The sequence below is a fragment of the Pteronotus mesoamericanus genome, unplaced genomic scaffold, assembly GCF_021234165.1.
Source record: "Pteronotus mesoamericanus isolate MK-2021 breed Mesoamerican mustached bat unplaced genomic scaffold, CSHL_Meso_final scaffold_54, whole genome shotgun sequence".
Classification (NCBI taxonomy): domain Eukaryota; kingdom Metazoa; phylum Chordata; class Mammalia; order Chiroptera; family Mormoopidae; genus Pteronotus; species Pteronotus mesoamericanus.
This window is the reverse complement of record NW_026555321.1, coordinates 23,568,396-23,587,839: the sequence shown is the minus strand read 5'-3', so window position 1 is coordinate 23,587,839 and position 19,444 is coordinate 23,568,396. Positions and strand designations below refer to the sequence as shown.

At 33.7% G+C, this 19,444-nt stretch overlaps 1 protein-coding gene across 3 annotated transcripts in view; it reads left to right on the top strand.

The window, feature by feature from the left end:
* Positions 1-19,444, top strand: part of STAG1 (STAG1 cohesin complex component) — a 373,948-nt gene that overhangs the window by 341,670 nt on the left and 12,834 nt on the right. For all 3 annotated transcript variants that reach the window (XM_054595514.1, XM_054595513.1, XM_054595512.1), the window contains exons 23-28: positions 4,305-4,397; positions 6,534-6,708; positions 8,117-8,256; positions 11,345-11,446; positions 13,956-14,104; positions 14,684-14,812. In XM_054595514.1, coding sequence (XP_054451489.1) covers positions 4,305-4,397; positions 6,534-6,708; positions 8,117-8,256; positions 11,345-11,446; positions 13,956-14,104; positions 14,684-14,812 — 788 coding nt within the window. The remainder of the gene's footprint in view (positions 1-4,304; positions 4,398-6,533; positions 6,709-8,116; positions 8,257-11,344; positions 11,447-13,955; positions 14,105-14,683; positions 14,813-19,444) is intronic.

Here is a 19,444-nt window from a genome sequence, read left to right as displayed (position 1 = left end):
ACACCAAAAAAGAAAAAAATACCTTCAGCAGTTCCAGAAGACCTATGTAGCAGCCATCCTATTTTTCTCTGACTCTTTACAGTCAAACATATTTGAAAGATTTGCCTCCTCCTTTGTCTTTCTTTCAACTCACTGCAATCTGACTTCAGCCCTTGTAATTCCATTGAAAGTACTGTCCCCAATGTCAATCACAGCTTCATCATTGTTATATCTTTGGGATACTTTCAATCCCTATTATTTTTCTAAATTACTCCACCTATTTTTAAATGTTTTCTCTCCTTACTTCTGGGTTGCCATATTCTTCAGGTTTTATTCCTACTTCTGAGACCGTTTCTTAGATTTCTTCATAAGTATAATTGAATCCAAGCTGTACTGCTCACCACACAACAGCAAGTAAGTTGAGTGACAGGGTCTTAGGGCAAGGAAAGTGACTTGATTCGGAAAGCCAGTCAGCTAAACAGATGGCAGACTGATGTACTAAAGAACCAGCTTAAGAAAGTACAGAATTGAATCTTCTTTTATGTCAAAGGAAGGAGGAACAGCAGGAGCAAGAGGCAATTGACAAACATCTGGATACTTAAATATCTGAGGAAGATTATGAAATTTCTTTATTAGTCTATGGACTCTAGTTGATGTGAGTCCAGTCAGGAGGTTCCTGCAAATCTTTGATAAAGTCATTTTTGTACATGCTTCCCTTTTCAGGAGAGGCACTTTCTGATAAGGGGATTTTTTTAAAAACTCAAGTGCAGGCAGAATTCCTGTAATGATTAGCATGTTTATAGGCAAGACTAGGCATAAACTATTAATCAGGAGGCCATGATAACTAAGCAGACTTGAACAAATGGAATCAGAGAGGCTAAGCATTTCATTCTGTTATATAAGCTCTTCTTTCTTATCCACCTTTTAATATTGTTCTCAAGATACTTTGGTCACCCTTCTCTACTTATTCTCTTTAAACATTCTTATCTATTTCCATTGTTTATGTTGCCGTCTAAATGCTAAGGACTCCCAGATCTCTATTCTTGCTCATGAATTTTGAACTTATACATCCAGCTGTCTACTAGACATCTCCAGCTGGAGATGTTACAGGAGTCTCAGATCATCATCTCTAAAATTCAATTGTTACCTTAGCATTTCATTATGTGTTAATCCATCTAGTGAGCAACTACCTAGAAATTCTGGTGTAATCATCAACAGCCCCTATTCTGATTAGTTCCTAAATTCTGTCAGTTCTCCTGCTTTAATTTCTTTTCAATCTGTTGTCAACATAAGAAACATCAAAAACTTTAGAGAATTTTTATGAGTTTATTTGAGCCAAACTGATGACATATGCCAGAGAGCAAGATGTCAAATGCTATGGAGAGCAGTTTTGTAGTTTCTTTTATGCATTTGAAATTAAGGAGAGAACATACGGGGATTACATGAAGGTGGGAGAAAGCAAGACAGAGATTGGATTGCAAAATAGTTAAGATTATGTGTGCTCTCTTGAGGGTAGAGATGATGCAGGCATTACAGTGGTCAGGGGAACTAAAGGTCTGCAACCCACTGTGGGTTCTTGGCTTCACACAGGAAAGAATTCAAACACAAGACCAGCATAGAGTTTAAAGTGAAAGAGTTTATTAATGAAGGACTGGGACAGAGAGAAGGCTGCTCCTTAGGGAGAGCAACCCCTCCCTAGTGGGATTTACTTTTTATTGACATTTATTTAATAGAGAGTTAAGGCATTCCGTAAGGGAGAGGAGTATTCAGAGTTTCTCTGGGAAGGGGGTGGGGACTTCTTGGAAGAACACTGTTGGCCATTTTGTGTCTTTACATGGGTTTTCCGTTTCTGATCATGGCAGCGCCAGCTATGTTATTAATATGGTAATGTGTTACGATGGGCATATGATGAGACAGAAAGTTACCATAAGGTGAAATTAGTCACCATGTTCGATCAAGGTGGTCTACTGCTGGTTCTAAGCCATAAATCTATGGAGTCTTACTATATCCATGATAAGTCCTTGTAACCAAGTCCTTATTGGTTACAGCTGTTTTAAAACATATCCTATTTCAGTCACACTTGAGAAACGGGGTTCTGAATGTATGGTGACATATTAGAAGGAGTCTGAAGAGAGGCATTTCAAAGGTATATTAGCCTAGATGCACAGAAACAACAAATAGGGCTTGCTTAAAGCAAAGATTAACTTTTTACTAAAGAAGTTATATGCCAAGGGCATGACTACCCACCATGACCTGCCCAGTTAGGAATTTATTATTAGATCACCCTGTGAAGTTACTTTTCATAGAACCTCTTTTTTCATCCACACTATTCACATTTTTACAGCCAACATTTTATTTCCAGGCCCTCATTTGAGATTATTCCTATGGCCTTTGTTAATATGTAAGGAAATACAGAGTAATGATTAAGAACATGGACATTCGAGTCAGAATAACCCTAGGTTTCAGTTCTTACTCAGTCACTTAGAATCTTTGCATGCTCGTAACTTCAGTTTTCTCATCTGTAAAATAGGAGTATTACCACTTAATTTATAGAGTGATTGTGAGATTTAAATTTATGGTCATTAGAATACAGTAGTACTTGGTACATAGTAAGTCCACTACAGATTATATCTACTATTAACTAGCCTCTGTATTTCACATCATTCTCCTGTTCTGCTTAGAAGATGATTTTTTGGCACAAAATTTTAGCATTCTGATAAAATATCTTATTCAGTGGTGCTTCATTGCCATCAGATTAATATCCAAATGATTTAACATGGTATTTTTTAATAGTCTTTCATTTAAATGGAAATGGATCCTGTTTTCCACTTCTGCTTTCTCTCTTGCCATTTGACTCCCTATTTATGCCCCAGCTACAATAAATTAGCAGTCTCTCAAAAGCACCTCCAAGCTTTTGAACGTTCTGTGCCCTCTTCTGGGACACTTTTTTCTATAGCTAGATAATTTTTAATAGTTGTTCAGAACTCAGCTTACATGTTATCTTCTTTGGAAACTCTGCTGTGACTACTTTTGACTCTGGGTTTCCAACATAGCACTCTTTTTATTCTAATTCAGCTGCCTGTTTCCTTGTTCATTATAAATTTTATCTAATGCATTGTGTAACTTTGAAATAAAAGAAGGTCGAGGAACATTGATGTTAGTTATTGGATGTTCATCTACAAGAAATATTCAAGGTTTACAAGGCAGTGTTTTTTTTTTTTTAAATACTTTGCACAAGATGAGCTATTCCTTCTCCCAAGTACTGCAGTCACGTTAGCAAAAGGAAACATATATGTAATTTTTTAAGTTTCATTATTTAGGATGTAAGGGTCCAAGAAAGGATTGAGTACTGTCATCTGTATAAAAAACTAGCTCAAGGGATTTTAGTTTAATAGAGTTTTTTAAAAGTGATTTCTATATCTGTCTTTGCTCAGTTAATTACTTTTCATTACTATTTTAAATATCAACACAATACTGAATTATCAGCATGAATCTTATCATTAGTAAGTAAGAAGAATATGAGATGTGGTAGGAGACAGTCCTGGTTTCAAACCCTTGCTAATAATGACTACTACTTCTAATCGATGTAAGTAGTAAATTATATAGCAGTAAACCTTCAGACCAGTGCCTGACATATTATAGGTACTTGATAAATTTAGATTTCCTTTTATACTTTTGAAATATTCCCTATAAAATATTATATAGCCATCTACTTAAATCCTATTCACCCACCCAATCTTAGATTAAAGCCCATCCTCCTATGAAGGCCCTTCCAGCTCATCTCTCCCTGCTTACAGTTAATACAAAAAAATTTGAACACTTACTTTCTAATTGGTCTGACTTCTTGCTAGGATGTTAACTCTGAGGACATAGGCATTGTCTTAAAGTTAACTGTCTTCCCTTGACATTTTGCAGAATGCTGAGACTATAGGAGAAACTCAGTACAGATTTGTTGCTTAATTGATTTTTTCAGTGTGCTGCTGTGCTCCCTCACCTTACAACCTACCATCTAGAATGTGTTGTGGGAAGACTAACAATTTTAATATCAGCCTACTTAAACCATATGTATAAAGGAAAATTTGTTGGAGAACATCATACTGAGCATTCCATAACTAAATAGAACTGTTTGGGATTATCAATTTTGTTACCCCTCCATTAGGATAACTAGGAAATTAACAATATGGTTTCATTCCCAACAGTAAATTTGGTTTTATGAATTTCCTTGACATTAAGGCAGTGTGGCTATTTTCCATTTATTATTTTTTTCTGGATCAGTTTTCTAGGATACTGTAATTCATGCTTGCAAATTTGAATGTGTCTTACAGGAGGATTTGTTGGTATTGAGGAAAACAGTGAAATCTTTTCTGGCTGTTTGCCAACAGTGCCTATCTAATGTTAATACTCCAGTGAAGGAACAGGTAAGAAATTATTAGTTAAGACCTCTCAATAAAAATAACTCAAATGCATTGAGGAACATGTAAGAAGGAGTAATGTTTTTTATTGCAGTTCTTAACATAAAAGTTATTCCCTAACATTAATGGACTTAGGACAAGAATATAGATACCTATTTAAGTTACAAAGCAAGATAACAAACCTGTTACATGTCTTTTTTATCTTGACAAGTGTGCTGACATAATGATCAGGAAGGCCTGGTTCAAATTAGAATTCTTGACTCCGAAGAATTCTATGCGAGAACGTGGACATCCAGCATATGAGCTGCCCGTTTTTCATCTCACCTTCAGCTCTTTTCCACACTAGGAAAACCTTCTCACACAGGCATATGAACACTTTAGCCCACATGTCCAAACTCTATCGGCATCTCTGCCTCATATACCTGCTCCTTGACCACCTGGGACCTAGAGTATGCACACTGGAGATGCAGTGGACCTGCAGAAGAAGCCTGTGCGAGCTCTAGTAGCAGAATCAGATCTTTTAAGGCAAGGAACCCCTGAGTACTTGACCCGGGGCTGCAGTATAGAAGTAGGGGTGCAGGTGGGCATATGCCATTGGTCCAACAGAGTCCTCACCCTTGAGAAGGGGCGCAGCCCAAAGAGGGTCAAAGTACAGCCCAAGGCAATACCATTCCCATGAAATAAATTTGTCAGCTATTTTACTGTATTTCTGTTAGGAAGTACTTTAATACAAAACAGAATGTACATTTTCCATACTATTTTTTATTATGATGCACTGGGAAAAAAGAGTATTAACTAGCAGGGGTGTCCAACCTTTTGGCATCTCTGGGTCACACTGGAGGAAGAAGAGTTGTCTTGGGCCACACATTAAATACACAAACACGAAAACAAAAAAAATCATCATGTTTTAGGTAAATTTACAATTTTGTGTTGGGCCATATTTATACCCATACTGGGCCACATGCAGCCTGTGGGCCACGGGTTAGGCACCCGTGGAAAGTGTACATTAGTACTTACCCTTTGCAGTCTCCTAGAGAGAGGTTATATGGGTCTTTTCTTTATTGAATTATCAGCATCTAACGTAAAATGAGAACAGAGATGCTCTTCCCTAAACCTTGTTCTCTAAATCTTCTGAACACCACCACTGCTATCTAAAATTATTTAGCTCTGGACATTTAAACCAAAAATTCATTGTTTTTGTTTCATCACTATTAAATGATACCTGAAACTATGGCCTTGATTTTTAAAAAATTCTCCTGGATTCTCTTCATGCTCCATTTGTCAAGTGGCTCTTTCTAAATATCTTTATGTATTTTATGGTTGTGTAGTCAGAGTCTGATTCTTGCTGGAGGTGGATAGCAAAGTACAAAGCAATCTCCAAATCTATACCAGAGTTGTGTTTTCCCATAGAAATCAATTTTTGAAAGTGGGGGGCGGTGAATGGATTGTTTTGAAATATCATAGCCCTCAATTACCAACAAAATCTTTCAGTTAACCATAAACTGATTACAGGTTTATTTCATACCGTGCATTAAATAGGACAAATTTGGCAACATAAGTATAATACTTTCTCTTTGGGGAAATGCATTGAAAGGAAACCAGTTTTAGGTACTGGTTTTTATGTTAATGATCATGAATTCCATTTTAAACCTACTGATAGAAATTTTTTTATATATTAAATTTTTACAAGAAGAATCCAAAATAGTAGCTTACAGATTTACAGTACTGCATTGTAATTTATGGAACTGTACTTTGTCTTAAGATTTATGCTTATTATTAAAGGTTAAGCAGTATATGATTGATTTCTAACATCTGTCATAATTTATTGTATCAATTTTGTATTTCCAGAGTTGAATTTAAGTTGTTGTATCTTAAGCTTAAGTCAAAATCCTTTAATCAGCTGTTTGAGTTAATATAGCCAAATACAATAAATGGATTATATTTGGGGGATAAGGAATTTTAAATGTCACTAATGTTTAATTTTATTAAGTTTGGAAAATTTAAAACTAAGTAGTTAGAATTTAAATACCCAAAGTTTCTATTATGGTACTATTATTGAACTATATTAATTTAGCATGTTTTCATTAATGTTGATTTTTAGTTGTAGCAATATCTTACTGATGAATTTCCTTTGTATTCCAGGCTTTCATGTTACTCTGTGACCTTTTGATGATTTTTAGCCACCAATTAATGACAGGTGGCAGGGAGGGCCTTCAACCTTTGGTGTTTAATCCAGATACTGGACTCCAGTCTGAACTCCTCAGTTTTGTGATGGATCACGTTTTCATTGACCAGGATGAGGAGAACCAGAGCATGGGTATTTGTAGCTATCATCTTGTCAATATTGATCTTGTTTTACCAGCCCCAAAGAGAAATGAGAAAACATTCAAATTCAATCCTAAAAAGTACTAGAATTTCCCTTTTTTAAAAAAACCTGTTAATACATTTGTATGATTCAGAAACCAAAAGGAATAAATATGTGCAATGTAGTCTCCTTGCCTTGCTGTAATGAATAATTGTATACATTTTTCATTTCACACATGTGCAAAATGTATATGTGGCACAGATATTGTTTCTAATTGAGCTGCATCCAGGTTCACAGTTTTTCTGAAGGAAAGCACCAGTTTCTTTCTGTTCACTTTTTTCTGTTAAGTGGTCATATATTACTAAAAGTAACAAAATATAACTGTAAGATAGTAAGTGCTAAAAGACTTAACAGATCTCACCAGTCAAAATTGTGCTAAGCTTGTAAATGATAACTAACAAAATTAGACTGAATGTAAATAATTGGCTCTGGCTGGTGTGGCTCAGTGGATTGAATGCTGGCCTGCGAACCAAAGGGTTCCTGGTTCAATTCCCAGTCAGAGCACATGCCTGGGTTGCAGGCCAGGTCCCCAGTAGGAGTCACGCAAGAAGCAACCACACACATTGATGTTTCTCTCCCTCTCTTTCTCCTTCCCTTCCTCTCTCTCTAAAAATAAATAAATAAATAAATCTTGAAAAAAGAAAAAGAAACGTAACAAAGTCAGTACAGAGCCTGAAATAAATGTGGTAAATGTTATTATCCGGAGCCTTGTGGAGAGTTTTCCTAGGACTAGAAATAGACAAGCCAGTAGGGCCTTCAATTCAAAAAATGAGAAAGAAAGCCTGCATGTTCTGAAAGTATTTGGTAGTTTTATTTTTCTTTTTAATGTATATGTGTATTATATGATTTGCAAAATATATTTTATTTTTCAGTTGATATTATAACCATGTTTAAGACAAGCATTGAAAATTAACTCCAGCTTATATTTCCATTACTCCCCATGTATTTTTCTAAAATAAAATTTCTTCCCTTTGGCGTAAAAATTTTCAGAACTTTTTTCTCTGTGGAAATATATTAGCACATTAGGATATTGAAATAAGACAAAATTAACAATATAAAGAAACAATGGTATTATGACAAAACTATTAGAAAAATAATCTTTTAATATATGGTTTGCTTATCTTAGTGTTTGCTATGACAGTCTCTTAGAAGATGAGAACCTTAATGCCTACCAACTATTTGATAAATGTGTAACTAAATATAGCACCCTAAAATAATCAACGTAATTAACATATTTTTATGCCATCTAAAACTGAATTGTACCTTTTTGTAAAGGTATAAGCTGATTTTTTATTGTACATATTTTCTACATTGTTTTACCCTGGATAAAGTGCATAATCAGTTTATTTTCTGTGTTTAGAGGGTGATGAAGAAGATGAAGCAAATAAAATTGAGGCCTTACATAAAAGAAGGAATCTACTTGCCGCCTTCAGCAAACTTATCATTTATGATATTGTTGACATGCATGCAGCTGCAGACATCTTTAAACACTACATGAAGGTATATTTTTTATATTCTTATTTTTCTCCTTTCATCTAATTGGGAGAGAAACCTATCATTACAAATGAAGGAAAGGATGGTGACAGAAGCTAAAATTCACAGCTTTTATATATAGTGTTATTGAGGGTTTTCTGATATATTTAAAATTTTCTGTCTTTTATATAAGCTCCGTATCTATACCATTATATCGATTCTGTAAGGTAGGAGTTCCTCACATTTATATGAAAGAATGTTTTTGTAATTTTCATGAGGCCATGCATGTATTCTCTCCCTTTTATAAAAAATAAGAAAAACTTTATTTAGAAAGTCAGAGAAGTACAAGTGAGCTATAGAAAAAATGGGCTAAGTATGCTAACTGTGTGCCATGTTGCCTGCCAGGAGCTAAAGTTACAAAGCTGTGTTTTTTGTTTTTTGTTTTTTTTAATTTCTGCTTTAATTCCAGTCTAAAGCTGGAGAGAGTCATATAATTAAATAATTGTATTATATAGTGTATTAGAGGTATGTATAGGGATCCCTGGAAATACATAAAACAGATACCCAATTCTTAAGAAATGTGAGAGTTAATGAAAACTGCTTAGATGTGATTTCTGAATTAAGTCTGAGACAAGAAGCATAAATTAGTCAAACAAGGTAGTAGTGGGAGGGCTTATAGACTGATTGAACTTCATGAACATCACCAAGGAATATGAATTTCCCCCAAACGGGGGAAATAAAAGGAATTTGATATAACACCATAGATTGCTCATGAAAACAGAGTCAGAGATAAGGCTTAAAGAAAAATAACAAGTTAGACCTAATATACCATATAGAAAGTTTGGATTGTTCTTCTAAGGGAGGTAAGGAGATGTCAGAAGAGTTTTAATTCATTCTTCACATGATGGGATTTTGGTAGGTACTTACTTTCCTGACTGCTCCCCTTTCCAAAAGCTCCATTTTGTTCCTGAAAAAGCAGCGTTCAAAAATCTGTAATATATCCTGACAGGCACAGAGATGAGAGAACACTTTTTTTTTGTTCATTTTATTCTCATGTCAGAGACACTTTTATTTTTCTCATGTTCAGAATATTGTATGCCATTGATCCACTTATGTCTTTGTCTATGTTTAGGTGTAATCCAATCCTAGTTATAATGTATTAACTAATTCATTATATTTTGCCACCAGCTGCAATATGATGAGCACTGTGCTAGCTGCCACGGATTTAATTGGCATGATTTCTGCACTACGGAGCTTATATATTAATAAACTAAAATATATACATAGTAAAATAATGAATGGATGCTTATATTTTTTGTGCCATTTATATTTGAGACACTGTTCTAAGGCTTTTGCATTACACCCAAACCTCAGATGTCGAGCAAAACTTTGGTTCTCAACCTGACAACCCTTCCATGCTGATACCTGTATGATCAGTCACGTGCCTCTCAGGCAACAAAGGAGACTGGTTTTGAAACAAATAACTTGTTGAACAACTTTCCGGAGTGAGGTTCAAGAACCAAGGTTCCACTGTATTTTTGTTAATTACAGGAACCCTGTGAGGTATAAAATCATATCACTTAGAAATAAGGAAATTAAACCTCAGGTCACACAAATATTGAAGGAGCAAAAATTAGGATTTCATTTTAGGTTTGTCTAGCTGTAAGGCCTAGCTCTTTCTATAAATCTTCAGCATGATTATTGTACTGACAGCTGTACAAATTATAAAGCAGGCCAGGATATAGAGAAAGGCTTAAGTCAGAGGAACCAAAAAAGGCTTCCTAAACTAATGTCTAAACAGGGTTTGGATGGGTGAATATGAGCTTATCACAGTTTTTTCTTGTCAGCCCTTAATAATACTGCATTGGTGTCAAGATGTGAGACTGATCTGAAACTTTTATCATCTTTACAAATCTTGCACACCCCTGATCATTATAGGCTTTAGTCTTTTTGCGAGTATTCTAATGGCTAGCTTTTTGCTACCTTTTGTTCTGGGCTATGTGGCTTTTTGTCCCACTTCTCTATGTAATCATTACAAATCTGAATTTATTAGAGATCTGCTTGTTGAACCATTTGAGTATATTAACATATCTTTCTTTTTTCCCCTATATTGAGATCATTTTTAATTACATTTAAAGGATGATTCTTTTGAATTAAATTTCCTTCGTTGCACCTTATATCACGGAAGCATACCCTCCTTCTTGAAGATTATAAAAATCCAGTTCCTGACTAATACACTGACGTCTTCACATAGGTTTATAGGGTTCAGTTTTAGCTTGGAAATAACATCCAGATTTAATGGTTTCAAATAAAGCTTTTCCTAATTATTTACTCCCAAGAAAAATACTTTAAATTCTGTATCAAAATAACTGAATTATAAAGAAATTAGTTTATTTTTTCTCAGTTACTATTGAGGAAGATGGCAATGTTTTTACTCTTTAGATCATATATTATAATAGTAAAATATAGACATGTTAGGGTGGGAAATGAGATAGTACACAGAGTATTAAATGAAAAGTCTGTTACCCTAATCTGCCCTTCCCCCTTATTTAGTCCCACTTCCCAGAGGTAAGCAAGTTTAACTGTTTTGATTTTAGTTTTTCAGGAAGTTTTTACCCAAGTGTTTTTCTTCATTTGTCACTTTTTAAATAGTGTCTGTGGAGTCCATGTATAAACAATGAGGAATTCTCTTAACCCTGTATGACTTCTTCTCTTTGAATGATGTTTTTTAGTTTTATGATTATTAGTTATCTCATAAATTTAAATTTCAAATGTGTAGTCCTTTAAGTTTAGACAAAATCTTTGAACTCTCATTATGTTTAAGGTGAAGAAGTTAGACACCTTTGTACTAACGTATTTTTTCACCAACCCATTCTTTTTTTTTTCATTTGAGAGAGAGAGAAACATTGATTTTACTTGTACATTCACTGGTTGATTCTTACATGTGCTCTGACCAGAAATCAAACCTGCAGCCTTGTTGTATTGGGACAATGCCCTAACTGAGTTCCTCAGCCAGGGCCACCAACTCATTTTTTTTTATTTCATGAAACTTTAATTATTTTTTTCATGAAATTTCAACAATTTTAAAGCTATGATTTCTTTCTTTTCTTCACAGTATTACAATGACTATGGTGATATTATTAAAGAAACACTGAGTAAAACCAGACAGATTGATAAAATTCAGTGTGCCAAGACCCTCATTCTCAGTTTACAACAGGTAAGAAATTTGAAAGGAAAAAGTAGAATTAATATATTAAGGACTTCCTTGTGTTTAGTATATGTATCTTACTTCATTTAAATTAAGTCATATATCAATTACTATGAACATTTTCTGGTATGAAGATGTGTTACGTGTCTTTTCTTTTGGAAGATAATCTAGTACTTTATATTTAAAATAGATGAAATCCTAGGGTCATCTACACTAGGACCAGATGAAATGCCAAGTTGGATATTTAAAAAGAAAAATACAGAAACATGTCACATATATTGCAAAAATAGATTCCTAATAAATGCCTAGTAAATTAATATAGTGATTGGGGGGTACGTAGGTATATGTGTATTTAGTCTATGATAAAGGTCTCATTTCATATCAGTGGGGAAATGATGGGCCTATTCATTGAATGGTGATGGGTCAACTGACTGTCTTTGGGGCAGTAGTTATTTATAGCCCTACCTAATATGTACCCAAAATAACTTCTAGGTGGATTATGTATAAATGTTAAAAATTAAAAGTTTATAAGAAAATAGGATATTTTTATATCCTAGAGTGGGGAAGTTCCTTCTGAAGAAGTCACAAAGTAAATTGATGATATATTGAAACTTATAAATAGATTAATCATTAACCAGCTCTGTGAACAAAGTTAACCAATGATATTGGAGGAAAGTATTTTTTTTAACAATTTTACTTATTTTTAGAGAAAGAGGAAGGGAGGGAGAAAGAGAAGGAGGAAAACATTGATGTGTGAGAGAAGCATTGATCAGCTGCCTCTCGCACACCCCCAACCAGGAACCTGGCCTACAACACAGGCATTTTCCCTGACCAAATCAAACTGGCAACTTTTCAGTTTGCAGAACGATGCCCAACCCACTAAGCCACACCAGTCAGGGCTGGGGGAAAATGTTTTTAAGGATACATATCAAATCCTACAAATCAGTAAAAAGATAAATAAATCCCGTAGGAAAGTGAGCGAGAGATGAAAAGCCACTTTTCAGAAGAGGAAATCTTAAAAACCAATAAACACATGAAAAGAGGCATAACTTCATTAGTAATTAATGAAATACAAATTAAAACAGGAAGATATTTATTACTGTTTAATAGATTGGCATGAATTAAAATGGTTGATGATACCTATGATTGATAAAGATGAGGAAAAAAAGGTTCCGTATGAAATCACTTTTGTTTTCTTGCAATATAATTTTGCAGTATATTGCAAAATTTAAGATATATATTCTTTTTAAAACCAATGTTTTGCTATTAGGTATCTACATAGATATGTGCAGGTGTGCACTATATATGTAAAAGATGCTTCATTGCAGTAGTTTCTGTAATATTTGAGGAATTGGAAATAGTCTCAATGTCCATCAACAGGAATGATTAAATGAATTGATTTTGTGAAGTAGATAAAAGGTTTTTAAGATAAAACATTAAATAAAAAATATACGTAGTATTGTGCCATTTATGTAAAAATAAAAACTTTGTATATAAGATCTATCAGTGTTTCTAAACTGGTGTAAAAAACATCTGAACTTTAACACTGATTACCTTTGGAGAAAAGAATGTTATTTAGTTGGGGATTAGGGGAGGAAAACTTTTAATTTGATGTTCTTTGAATTTTGTACAATGAAATATATTATTTGTATTCATTTTAAAGTTTAAGAATTGGTAAACAAATTACCTGTTAAAAGTTTGAAAATCTCCAGAAAAACTGTTGTTTTTAGTCATGGCAGTTCAGGCCAGGCGAATATATTGCTGAATAAACCTAAGAAGGTGGACAACAAAATTAATAGAAGACAAGCTGTTTCAGTGGAATGGTATGACTAGAGTGAACTGGGAGATTGGGAGATAAAGAAGTGAAGAAAAATGTAAATAATACTTCTCAAGATCTTTGAAGTATTTATTATTCAAAGTATTCAAAGTATTATTCAAGATCATGAAGAGAGTCAGAAAAATAGGTTGGATATGGGAGATGGTGGCATGGGTAAGGCAGAGGATTGTAATGGGAGGAAAATGGGGACAAATGTAATTGAACAATAGTAAACATATATATGTACTTTTTGAGAGAGGGGAAGGGAGTGAGAAAGAGAGGTAGAGAAACATGCAAGAGATATATCGATTGGTTGCCTCTTGCTCGCCCCCAACTGGGGACCTAGTTCACAACCCAGGCCTGTGCCCTGACTGGGAATTGAACCAGCGACCTTTTGATTCACTGGTCAGTGCTCAAACCACCCAGGAACACCACCCAGGTCTTAAAATGCATTTTATTTTTTTTTATTAAAAGATAAATTCCTGTTTGTATTTAATCGCATAACTAACATAAAAATGATCTCAAGATCATTTTTATATGACTTGGAGAAGGGAACAGTGTGGCTACAGTTAAATGTAAGAGGAAAATACATATTTTACAATGTGCCTATTAAATATTTTTAAATTACTATATTTATTCTAACAATAAATGCAATAAATAAATATTTCTTAGCTGTAGGTTTTTTCTTCTTTCTTTTCCTAGCTGTTTAATGAACTTGTCCAAGAGCAAGGTCCCAATCTAGATAGGACATCTGCCCACGTCAGTGGCATTAAAGAATTGGCACGTCGCTTTGCCCTCACGTTTGGACTGGACCAAATCAAGACACGAGAAGCAGTTGCCACACTTCACAAGTGAGTAAGCTAAATAAACACAGTCTTTTATAGAGAAGCTGGTTTATTGGAATTTAACTAAAATAACTGTTGTTTGACCCATTTTTTAAAAAGTTATAGAATTTTTAAGTTATAAAAACTTGAGAGTTGTCATTTCATCATTCTTAATTAACCAGGAGACCGTTTTTAATTTGAAAAAACTTAAAACTGTTCAGTTTTCATCTTATGAAGCATAGAAAGTAAAGTTTTAACTAAATATTCTTATCTGGTTTATCAGTGAGAAAATATGGGAACCTGGCAGTACTGATTTGGTCAGCCTCAATTCATAACTGAAAACTGAATATCAGAAGATTTTACCTTACAAAAACTCATAGAGCTGCAGTTACTTTTCACAACTTAAAATTTTATACTGTAAAAAAAAAATTAAATAATATTATGCAAATGTATCATGCAGTTAACATTTAACCATTTGAATATACCAGATTTTACTACCTTTAATGATGATTTTGCTGCCTTCCCACCTGTTTTAGAAATTCTAGCCCATTGAGAGAACTACACTAGCTGTCTGGAAAAATAAAATGGTATTTTCTTATACTTCAGGGATGGCATAGAATTTGCCTTTAAATACCAAAATCAGAAAGGACAAGAATATCCACCTCCTAATCTGGCTTTCCTGGAAGTTTTAAGTGAATTTTCTTCTAAACTTCTTCGACAGGACAAAAAGACTGTGTAAGTTGCACATTGCAGAAGTGGCTTTTGTCATGATACTCCTGTAATTTTAAATGTTTATTTTGTAAAAAATTTTAATTATCTAGATATAATTACTATCGGTACTTCAGGCTCTGATTGTTTTAAGGAACTATAGTTTTCTTTCAAGCTTTTGTATACTTGTTTGCTCATCTTTCAGTACCTAGAATTTGCAAGATTAAGTTAAGCAAGTGGGAATGATTTCTTACCCTGCAGTTGAAAGATGTATGAACATTAGCATTACCATGTGTAACCCTACTTCCCTTTTATATTAATTATATTTTAGTTTTATTTGACTTGTATCAAAAAGATTGATATTTTTATATTTTCTATTTTTTTATAATAAATTAAACAATACGCTATTTTCAAAAAAATGTTGATGGGATAAGTTTTATTTAAAAATGGAAAACTTCAGAAAGTGATTTTGTTATGGATCCCAAAGTTTATAAATTGATAGGAAGATGAGTCAGGTATAATATGCTAAATGAACAGAGATTTGGATTGACAGTTAAAGCTTATCTAAATAAAAGTGATACTTACTTCTAAGGAAAGATGTTGGTCAAAAAGTAATTATTAAGTGTCTAGTACTTTTCCATAGCTATTGTTTTAATATGGCCAGGCAGTAAACAATACACGGTTTCTGCCCTCAGAAAGCATATGTTCTAATGCAGGGAGACATAACATAAACATACAAACCAGAGTTTCAGGCACTGAAATTGATAGACAATGAGTGGTGCCCGGGTATTGATGGGGATGGGGTGGTTTGAAAACTTTTTTATTTAGGTATTTACAGGTATATATTTCCCTCGGACTACTACTTTAGTTGTATCTTGTAAAGTTTTGGTATCTTGCATTTTTGTTTTCATTTATCTCAAAGTATTTTTCCCATTTCGCTTGTGATTTATTCTTTAATCTGTTGGTTATTGAGAGTATTTTATGTAATTTCCACATATTTTTGAATTTCCAAGTTTTCCTTCCAGTATTGATTTCATATTTCATTCCATTGTGGTTTACACACAGTTCACTCTTGATACTGTGCATTCTGTGGGTTTATACAAATGTACAACACATGTATCCATCTTTATGGTACCATAGAGTTGTTACTTATCTAAAAATCCTCTGTGTTCTGTCTATTCATCCTTCTCTCCCCCCAACCCCTGGAAGACACTGATTGTTTGAGTTTCCATAGTTTTGTCTTTTTCAGAATGGCATATACTTAGAATCATACAGGACATTTTCACATCAGCTTTTTTCTCTTTGTACTATGCATGTTAAGTTCTTCCCATCTTTTCATAGCTTGCTAATTCTTTTCTTACAAGCATTGAAGAATATTCCATTGTCTGGATGTGCCACAGTACTGTTTATTTAGACCCTTACTGAAGGACATCTTCATTGCTTTCTAGTTTTGACAGTATGAATAAAGCTGCTTCAAGTTTTTAAGAGAATGTAAGTTTTCAACTCCTTTGGGTAAATACCAAGGAGTGCAACTGCTGCATCACATTGGTAGAGTGTGTTTAGTTTTGTAAGAAACCACAAAACTGTCTCTCAAAAGTGGATGTAGCATTTTTGCATTCCTGCCAGCATTTGGTATTAGTGTTCTTGATTCTGGCCATTCTAATAGGCATTGTATTAGTATCTCATTGTTGTTTTAATTTGCATTTCCCTGATGACATGATATGAAGCATCTTTTCATATGCTTATTTGCCATCTGTATGTTTTCTTTGGTGAGGTGTCTGTTCAGATCTTTTGCCCATTTTTTAATCGGATTGTTTTCTTACTGAGTTTTAATAGTTCTTTGTATGTTAGATATTAGTTCTTATAGATGTATGTTTTGCAGATATTTTCTCCAGTCTATGATTATCTTCTCATTGTAGACAGTGCCTGTTGCAAAGCAGACATTTTTAAATTTTAATGAAGTCCAGCTTATCACTTATTTTATGCCAGGATCTTGCCTTTGGTGTTGTATCCAAAAAGTCATTGCTATACCCAAGGTCATCTAGGTTTTCTCCTATGTAATTTTCTAGAAGTTTTATATTTTGTGTTTTACATTTAGATTTGTGATCCATTTTGAGTTAATTTTTATAAAATATTTAAGATCTGTGTCTAGGTTAATTTTTTTGCTTGTGGATGTCCAGTTGTTCTGGCACCATTTGTTAAACACACTGTCTTTGCTCTATTTTGTTGCCATTGCTCCTTTGTCAAAGCTCAGATGACTGTATTTATGTAGGTCTTTTTCTGGGCTATTCTGTTTCATTGATCTATGTGTTCATTTATCAGTACCACACTGTCTTCACTACTGTAGCTTTTTCTCCAGCCTTTTTGAGATATATTTGACATATAACATTTTATGGGTTTAAGGAGTTCAGTGTGATGATTTGATATGTGTATATATTGTGAAATGATGACACTGTAGCTTTATAGTAAGTCTTAGAGTTGGGTAGTACCGGTCCTCCAGCTTTGTTCTTTTCTTTCCATATTATGTTGATATTCTGGGTCTTTTGTCTCTCCATATAAACCTTAGAATCAGTTTGTTATTATCCACAAAATAACTTGCTGAGATTTTGATCAGAAATGCCTTGTGTCTATAGATCTAATTAGAAGAACTTCTTAACAGTATTGATTCTTCCTACCCATGAACATGGAATATCCTTCCATTTATTTAGTTATTTCATTTATTGGATTTTTGTAGTTTTCCTCATATAGCCCTTGTATGTGTTTTGTTAGATTTATACCTCAGTAATTTGGGGATGGGGGAATGTGCTCTTGTAAATAGCATTGTTTTTTTAATTTCAAATTCCACTTGTTTGTTGCTGATATATAGAAAAGTGATTGGCTTTTGTTTGTATCAGGCAACTTTGGCATTATCACTTATTAGTTCCATAAGTTTGTCAGTTCTTTAGGATTTCCTACATCAGGTTTTCATCGTGTCATCTGTGATCAAGGACAGTTTGATTCCTGCTTTTCCAGTCTGTATACTTTATATTTCCTTGTCTTATCGTATTAACTAGAATTTCCAATACAGTGTTGAAAACGGGAGTGGTAAGAGGGGACATTCTCGCCTTGTAACTGATTTAATAGAAAACTTACAAGTTTCTCAGCATTAAGTGTGATTTTAGTTGTATAGTCTTTTATTAACATTTGTTATCAAGTTGAGGAAGTTTCCCTCTGTTCCTAATTTACTGAGAGTTTTTACCATGAATGGGTGTTGGAGTTTGTCAGATGCCTTTTCTGTATCTGTTGATATGATCACTTGAGTGTTTTTATCCTGTTGATGTAACAGATTATATTAATTCTGGAATGTTGAACTAGCCTTGCATTCCTGGGTTTGGTCATGATACATACATATATATTAGTTTTTAATGTTTTATATTTAAGATGCTCAAAACATCTTTGTTATTTTTATTTATTGAATTTATTGGGTGACAAGGATTAATAAAATTATGTAGGTTTCAGGTATACATTTCTATAATATGGTGTATATAATTCTTTTAGTAAATTTTTAGACTCTACTAATTTACTGAGGATTCTTGCATTTATGTTCATGAAAATACTAGTCTCAAGTTTTCTTGTAATGTCTTCCACTGGTTTTGGTATTAAGGTAATGCTGGCCTCATAAAATGAGTTAGAAGATACTCTCTCACCTTGGCCAGCCGGGTAGCTCATTTGGTTAGAGCATCGTCCTGATGCGCTAAAGTGTTGTGGGTTTGATCCCTGATCAGGGCACATACGAGAATCTACCAATGAATGATAAATAAGTAGAATAGCAAATCAATGTTTCTCTCTGTGTCTCTCTCCCTTCTTCTCTAAAATCAATCAATTATTTTTTTTAAAAAAAGGAAGTATTCTCTCTGCTTCTATGCTCTAGGAAACTATGGATAATTGATATGTTTTCTTCCTTAAATATTTTATTGAATTCACCAGTGAACCCATTAGAGCCCTGTGCTTTCTGTTTTGGAAGATTATTAATTGTTGACTCAATTTATTTAATAGATAGGCCTAATTGGATTGTCTGTTTCTTGTGTCAGTTTTGGCAAATTGTGTGTTTCAAGGAATTGGTCTGTTTCATCGAGATTGTCAGTTTTGCGCATAGAGTTGTTCATAGTATTCCTTTATTTTCCTTTTAATATCCATAGGTTCTGTATAATGATGTGTTCTCTTTCATTTCTGCTATTAGTAATTTGTGTCCTTTCCCCCACCCCTTAACTAGCTTGGCTGGAGGCTTATCAAATTCATTGATCTTATAAATGGTAAGCTTATAAATGGAACCAGCTTTTGATTTTGCCAATTTTCTCTGATTTCCTGTTCTCAATTCCATCTCTAATTTGTCTTCTTTTTTTCCCACATTAGATTTAATTTGATCTTATCTTCATAATTTCCTAAGGTGAAAACGTATTGATTTTAGATTTTTCTTTTTTTTCTAATATGTACATTCAGTGTTGTAAATTTCCTTCTAAACACTGCTCTCACTGCATCTCACAAATTTTGATAAGTTGTATTTTCTTTTTAATTTAGTTCAAAATATTTTTAAATTTCTTGTGATGTTTTTGACCTATGTGTTATTTAGAAGTTTGTTATTTAATCTCTGTATGTTTGGAGATTATTCCAGCTTTATTT